General features: G+C 50.1%; 1 protein-coding gene and 1 non-coding gene across 2 annotated transcripts in view; one reads left to right on the top strand and one right to left on the bottom strand.

The window, feature by feature from the left end:
- The window catches only part of WWC1 (WW and C2 domain containing 1), a 195,459-nt gene that overhangs the window by 149,229 nt on the left and 38,770 nt on the right, over nt 1-7,460 (top strand). Inside the window, exons 8-9 of the mRNA XM_045284697.1 lie at nt 1,505-1,747; nt 3,290-3,296. Coding sequence (XP_045140632.1) covers nt 1,505-1,747; nt 3,290-3,296 — 250 coding nt within the window. The remainder of the gene's footprint in view (nt 1-1,504; nt 1,748-3,289; nt 3,297-7,460) is intronic.
- On the bottom strand, nt 3,256-3,328 carry TRNAK-CUU. Its single transcript has one exon. It is a non-coding gene; the product is annotated as a tRNA-Lys (tRNA).

Below are 7,460 nucleotides of genomic sequence, written 5' to 3'. Positions count from 1 at the left end.
TCAAGCACATTTGTACATTTGTTGCCATCATCATTCTCAAAACATTTGCTCTCTACTTGAGCCCTTGGTATCAGCTCCTCATTTTCTCCAGTCCTTCCCTACACCCCCCCACGACCCCTTAATAATTTATAAATTATTATTATTTTGTCATGTCTAACATGACACCCACTTTTCTTTTGTTTGTCCCCCTGGTGGTGGGGGGCACAGAGCTATGATCTTTGGAGGAGTTGATCACAGGTCTTCTGACCGGGCTGAAACCATCAGCTTGGCAGTTACCCTCTGAGAGCCTAACCGTTGCATCCTGAGTGTTCCATATATCGTACTGGGCCATCTGTAGATTGCTCTTTGTGAGAAATTGTTATTAGGTCTTCACACCCCATCTGCTCAGTTCCACTATGACCCCTGTCTTACATTTGAGGTAACTGAACCCAAAAGAAGTTAAGAGATGGGCTCCTGGCTCCTTCCTTTCAAATGTATTAAGTGACCGCACTAGACCAGGTATTCAAAATACCAAACTGATCTGTCAAGACATGCTCCCTGTTGCTGAGAAGGCCAGAGCCAGGACTCCAACTCACCTCTGACCCCCCCAACCCCAGTTCTTCAAAGTGTGTCACCCTGGCTCTCTGAATGAAGGACATGTAATTACTAACTATAGCATTCTTTTTGCCATGGTTGTGGGTCTGTGGGAGTCCTAGTGCTGTAGTGGGTTAGACACTGAACACTGATATCCCCACGGTCAGTGATTCAAACCCACCAGCCGCTTCACGGGAGAAAGTTCAGGCTGTCGTTTCCTTTAAAGACTTAAAGTCTCAGAAACCCAAAGGAGCAGTTCTCCCCTGTGCAATAGGGTCAGTGTGAGTCAGAATCAACTTGATGGCAGTGAATTTGAAGGGCATCTTGGGTTCTGTGGGTCCACCACGGCCATCAACTCAACCCTTGTCATGTGCCAGACACTTTGGATTTTAGATAACAAAGGCTCAGGGAATTTGCCTCACTCTATACATTTAATCAATGATTAAAGCTGGTAAGAACACCAGTTGTAGTAGAAACATTTGATGACTAATTCTCCTAGTACATGGCAGATGCTGTGCTTGGAGAGTTTATGAATTATGTCATAAAAACTCAGCGACAGCCTCATAGCAAGGAGCTTTTGTTGTTCCCATCAGAGAAATGAAATGGCATGCCCAAAGTCTCACAGCCGGTCACTTAAGTGGTTGTTTCTGGATATTGAATTCAAAACTGTGTCCCTTAGGGTGGTCTAGTGTCATGTTCATCTGTGCCCCCATTCCTGCAAAGCCTGCTTCACTGCTTGGTCGTGCTAGATTCCCACCCATGTCTGTTACATCAAGATGTGCTCCTGGATCAGAAGGAGAACCGTGATGTCGAGAATGGGCCTGAGGATGGCACAGCTCCTTGTAGCCTAGACCCTTGGAAATGCACTCTGATCCCCTCTTCCTGCGCTGTCCTGAGCCACACCAGTCATTCTCCCCTTCTTGGCCCCCAGGATCTCCAACCTGAAGATCCAGTTGGCCAAGCTTGACAGTGAGGCCTGGCCTGGAGTGCTGGACTCGGAGAGGGACCGCCTGATCCTCATCAATGAGAAGGAGGAGCTGCTGAAGGAGATGCGCTTTATCAGCCCCCGGAAGTGGACCCAGGGGGAGGTAGAGCAGTTGGAGATGGCCCGGAAGAGACTGGAGAAAGACCTGCAGGCAGCACGGGACACCCAGAGCAAGGCACTGACAGAGAGGTAGGACTGAGCTGGGTGGGGCATATGGGAACATCCTCTCTGACCATCTGCCCTCCAGCCCCCAGAGTGGGGCTGGGACAAGTGAGGGGAACAACCTGGCTCACCGAGCTCTGTTTTGAGAATACCCACTTTAGAGATAATGTTCACTTTCCCATGGAGCAAATCAGGAAGCGTGATTCACCCTGTGGTGTACCAGCTGCCCTGGGAAATGGGTCATGCAAGACTCTGTATAGGTGCACGTCTCAAAAATGTAGAGGGGAGACCTGTTGGTGGCAGTCTTCAGCCCCAGCTCCTGACAGCCCGTGTGTGAACTGCTCCATGGGATTGTCAAGGCTGTGGATCACTTTTCAGAAGCCGATTGCCTGGCCTAGCTTCCCAGGTGCCTCTGCATGGGTTTGAACCTCCAGGCTTGTTGTCTAGAACTGAACCATTGGCTGCACCCAACAACTTTGCAGAATTTAGAGCGATGGTTTTCCAATTCTGCAGCAATGGTTCACATTTTATATTATGACCCAGTCTACAGACATTCCACAAGACAGAACACATGCTCCACATGGGAGGACCCTCTGATACTTCCTCTCTCTTTGCCTTTCTTTAATGCTGAGCAGTTGGTTCTGCTACATGCTAAGGGGTTACCATCTGCAGTTTGACAAGCACTGACGTATATGATAGGATCAGGGGAGAAAACAAAAATGCTTATAGGGGCCAAGCAGATCACCTAAATGCTAGAAGCTTGTGGGGGAAAGCCAGCCGTCCCCACCACACACAACTAATTGCAGGTTCAATAGGCACAATTGTATGGTTAAGATATATAAAGATTATAGTAAAGTCATAGAGAGCATGAGAGATAGAGGAGAGGTTTAAATAATGGAGTCAGACATATTTCATAGTAGCATGCTCACTTCAGCCCCACTTGGTGGTCCACATGGACATGGGAGACCAGAGGGCAGGAGAGTGGGGAAGGGAAAGGAAGACAAGGGGAAAGGGAATAGGGGAGGAAGGACAGGAGGAGAGGAATTTGGAGTGGAGTGCCAGAGAGAGAGAGAGGCGAGGGAGAGAGTTTTTTATTGCTAACCAAGGCTTATATATCTTTGGGGGGCATACAAGCCCCCTAGTTACAGATAAAGACATACATCACAGGAAGGGGTTGCACTATAGGTTATACAGCAATGAGAGGGGGACAATCTTGGGATATACATGCAATAAGAAGAGGGGGGATTAGGGGTATACATGTGACAAGATGGCCAGATCCTAGACTCATGATGGCAGCCTAACTGTGTATGTCACTGAGCAGGTTTGACCTGTTCTCTGGCTCTCCATAGAAACCATCTCCACATGGATCACCAAGTGAGACTGAGGTGAGCATGCTACCATGAAATGTATGACTCTATTAATTTAATCTCTCATGCTCTCTATGGCTTTGCTATAATCTTTATGTATCTTAACTGTACAATTGCGCCTATCGAACCCACAATTAGTTGGGGGGGGTGGCCTTCCCCCACAAATGGCGCCCAACATGGGGCACAAACCCATGACCCTGAGATTAAGAGTTCCATGCTCTACCGACTGAGCTAGCTAGGCACCCACAGAAGCTGATGTCTTTATTTTCCTCAGCATCCCCACCAATATCCCCACATACACTGAACTGAGTACGACACAGTGTTCACAGTCAGTCCTACAATTCCCAACTTCACATTCACCCATTCCATCCATCAGACAATCATTTTCCATTAATTCTGCAGACTCACTGTGGTATGTCTCTGTGGACCAGGCTGTTTGAGGGAGTCAGAAATTAATAAGATAAAGACTCTGTCTGAATGATCTGTAAGCCTATTATGGTTCATTTCTCTTTGGGGTAGCAAAATGTATGAACAGTCCCTGGCCTTCAGTTGCTTAGAATTGAAGCTAGTGATTTTTCAGGCCTGTGTGTATATGATGGGGGGTAGGGATGAGCAAAGACATTCTGCTTTCCAGTGACAGTGGAACCAGAAGTCCAACTTAAGAAGCAGGTAGATACAACAGTATGCTGGGCACGGCTTCTAGAAGCCTAACATGTTTACTCCACATGTCAACTATGATGTCTCAGAAGTTCAAAAAACCCCAGCTCTAGAAACCCAGCTTGTGTGCTGCCTACAGTTTGGCCAGCCCTGTGTACACATTCCCCATGGGGTGCCAGGCATCTCCATCTACCCAGCCTCTGGGGGCTGACATCAAGGAATCCATTGACTGGTCAGTGGAGGGGCATCTCTCCCTACAAAGCCTCTTACCAGAATTGGTAATGGCGGTGCACAAAGTGTAGACATTGCTTTTGCTTCCTCCATCCTCCACTGGAAGGAATAGCTGGTTAGCTCTGATCTTCAATCAAGTCGGGAGAAATGGCTAAAGCTTGACTTATAATGGGCATATGGCCGGTGTACGGTCTGTGGTCACTCCTCGGGCTCTGATGCTTTCTGTGTTTGCCTCTGTCTGCCTTCTCTACCCAAGTCTCCTTTGTGTGTGTGTCCCTTTTTCAGTCTGTACCTGTCCATCTGTTTCTCTCTCTGGCTCCTTCTCACAGGTGGGGATTCTTAGGATCCTTACCTTCACACAACGACCCCTCCCATTCAAGGTGCCTTCGAATGGACACATCCAAGAAAGGTAGACCACAGGACTGCCCAACCCGTGTCCCCGGTCACCCCTCACCCCACCCCCTGTGTCCCCACCACCACCAGGTGCCCAGGCTCATGCATTGGAAGCCCACACTCCAGGTGTGGAACTGCAGCTTTTGAGGAATCCCAGCCCCACCCCCTGGGTCCCTGGCTGCTGCCCCAGGGGGATGTGTTCTTGGCCACTTGGCCCATTCTGGACATCCCACAAATATGCCAGATAGATAGGAGCACCGCTTAGGAGAGGCCTCACTGCCTGTGTAGTGCTGCTGGTAGCTCCATTAGGCTCAGAGCATTGAGTTACCCTAACCCCCAGTTCCCTCAGCATCCAATGGAGCTCCAAAAAGGCATTAACTTGCATTGACTCAAAGTTATGCCCCTGGATCTTTTCCTCCAACAAACACGGAGAAAGGAAGATGGAAATGGTACCTACCCTTCCGCTGTTCTCTCGACCCCAGGCCCAGTGTCTGGAATGGACAGCCAGAGATGCCACAGCCAGGTTCATTCCACTGAGCATTGAGGATTTTGTGCAGTAAGGAAGGGCTCCCCCTGCCAGGTCAGCTGTAGTGCTGCCCACCTCCGGGGGAGCTGAGAGCATCACCAGGTTGGGGCTGGCCCAGCACCATCCCACAGCCGCTCTGCCCAGTGCGCTCTCGTCCTGGCTGGAATCTCACAGGTGTTGCTGCAAAGGCAGACCCCAGCACCCTGCACCAGTTTTCAATGTGTCCACAGCAAGCTCAGGAGAATGCAGCTGCTAACCACAAGATCATAGGTTCAAAGCCACCAGCTTCTCTGTAGGAGAAAACTGAGACTGTGCTCCAGTAAAGATTCATAGTCTTGAACTCCCTACAAAGTGGTTTGGCATTGTTCTAACAGGTCCTTATGAGATGAAATCACCTGAGTAGTTGTAGGGCCTTCATAGTGCATTAGTTGCTCGACTGCTAACTAAAAGGTTAGTGGTTCAATCCCCACTCCCCACCCCCAGCAGCTTTGTGGAAGAAAGGCCTGGTGGTCTGTGCTGTGAAGATGACCGCCCAGAAAGCACCACAGGGACTTGTGCTCTGTCCCACGGGGCCGCTGTGAGTCAGCATGGGCTTGACGGCTCCTCACGACAATGACAGCAGAACCAGCCCAGGCTACTCTGTGTTCTTGGCTGGGGTGGTGGGGCTCTGGGGCATACTCCCCAGTCCATGGCCAGCGGAGTCATGAAGCCCCTCTCCCGCAAGATGGCAGTAGGGACAAGGAGCCAATCGTGGAGGACATCATCCCTGATAGATTTAATGGCCAGGCCCTTCAGCAGAACACATGGACTTTGGCTCTTAACTGGGAGAGAACCAACCATCCAGAAAAGAATTGCTGAGCACCTCCATCTAGCAGGCCCCGTGCGAGGTGCTAGAGCCGCAAGGCCAAACCCTTGCCTTCCTGCGATCCCCAGCCAACGCTGCAGCTCAAAACCTAGTGTGCCTAAAATCACCTGGCAGCCTAGCAAAGATGCACATTCCTGCATCCTGTCACTGGCCAATCTGATTCTGGGTAGAACCCAGGAATGTGCATTTTATCCCCTGGATAAAACACATGACAGATCCTCTGACCTAGTGGACACGCAAGACCAGCCCAAGTCATGGGTTTATGCGGGCAAAGACTCGCTGCTGGGGCCCTGCTCTATCAGACCCTGGGGCCTTGGAACAGGCTCTGCCAAGGTTTAGAGGGAGCCAAGCACTCCTGGGAGCCAACTTATGCTCCTCCCCCATTGCAATTTGGGAGAAACTGGGGTCTAAGAGATGGGTTTGTATCCAGAGGTCTCTTCTGAAAGTAAGGGTTTTGCCTCAAGAAAGATAGTTAGGAGCTGGGTGTTCATGTGAGACCTGCCTGGGTGCAGAGCTCAACCTTGGGTCCCATGATGCACCAGCCCACTGAGCTAGCTTTCCTCTGGGCACCCTGGTTCCATTCTCTTGGGCTCCTTAGCTGACAGATCATTCAGCCTCAGTATTCTCTATCCTCAGAGCTGAGTCCCAGGCCATTCCTTCAGTTTCCCTGTATAGTTTACCTAAAACAGCGTCTTATTCTTGTGGGACTCCATGCAGTGGGAATCCCCACCGTTACACCTGCTCACCTGTTCCACCTTCTGTCCGCATATCCGCAGTGGGACGCTCCTCTCTCCACTCCCTCCAGTCTTCCGGCCTCAACATGTACCGTCTCTATCGGTTCACTCACCCATGGGTGTGAGCTTCATGCCTTCTTTATGTGTGGCCTCCCTCCCCATCCAGCCTGTACACGCCTCTCTCTCTTCCCGCACCAGGCTGTCCGAGACCTTCTCAAGTACATTACAGAGCCACCTACGACCGCTGCTCCCTGCACTGTCTGTAGCTGCCTAACCATTCTCCTCACAGCAGCGGTGGAGACCCCGCACGAAAAAGTCTCTGCTTGAAACATCCTTCCCTGCTACTTTCCTAGCCCACTCCTGTTCATGTACTCTTATATCAGCTTAAACGTCTCTGCTGGACAGGGCACAGTAACCACCATGAGAAGCAACCCCTCCCCCATCTCAATAGCTTAGAACACAATAGAAGTTTATTTGGTGTCCACATCATGTCCCGTTGCACGTTCCTTGTTGGCAGGAACCCTACATCCAGCTGCTCCTTCAGGACCCGGATTCTTCCCTTCTTGTGGCCACTCCCCTTCTAGGCCTTAGGAGTCCTATCAAACGATTGTGGGAAGAGACACCTGCCCATCCTAATGGTCTTTCCTTTTTTGTTCTATCTACTATTATGTACTTTTTCCTCCTTAGACCTTGTTCCACAGCACATGAATTAAACATGTGACTATTTTACCCAATAGAAAGTGAAGTCCATAAAAGCAGATATGAGTTCTATGTGACTGTATCTCCAGCTCCAAGAACAGTAGACACCGAGTGAGCCTTAGTTCAAGGAAGAGTGAGTTGTAGATAAATGGGTCAAAGAAATATTGGATGGATGAGTGAGTGGGTGGATGGATGGTGGAATGGATGGGTGAGTGGGTGGATGGATGGGTGAGTGGGTGGATGGATAGGTGAGTGGGTGGATGGATGG

Source organism: Echinops telfairi, unplaced genomic scaffold (genome assembly GCF_000313985.2).
Source record: "Echinops telfairi isolate 266 unplaced genomic scaffold, ASM31398v2 ScPeMD7_7469;HRSCAF=8507_0, whole genome shotgun sequence".
Lineage (NCBI taxonomy): Eukaryota > Metazoa > Chordata > Mammalia > Afrosoricida > Tenrecidae > Echinops > Echinops telfairi.
This window is presented reverse-complemented; position numbering and strand designations above follow the sequence as displayed.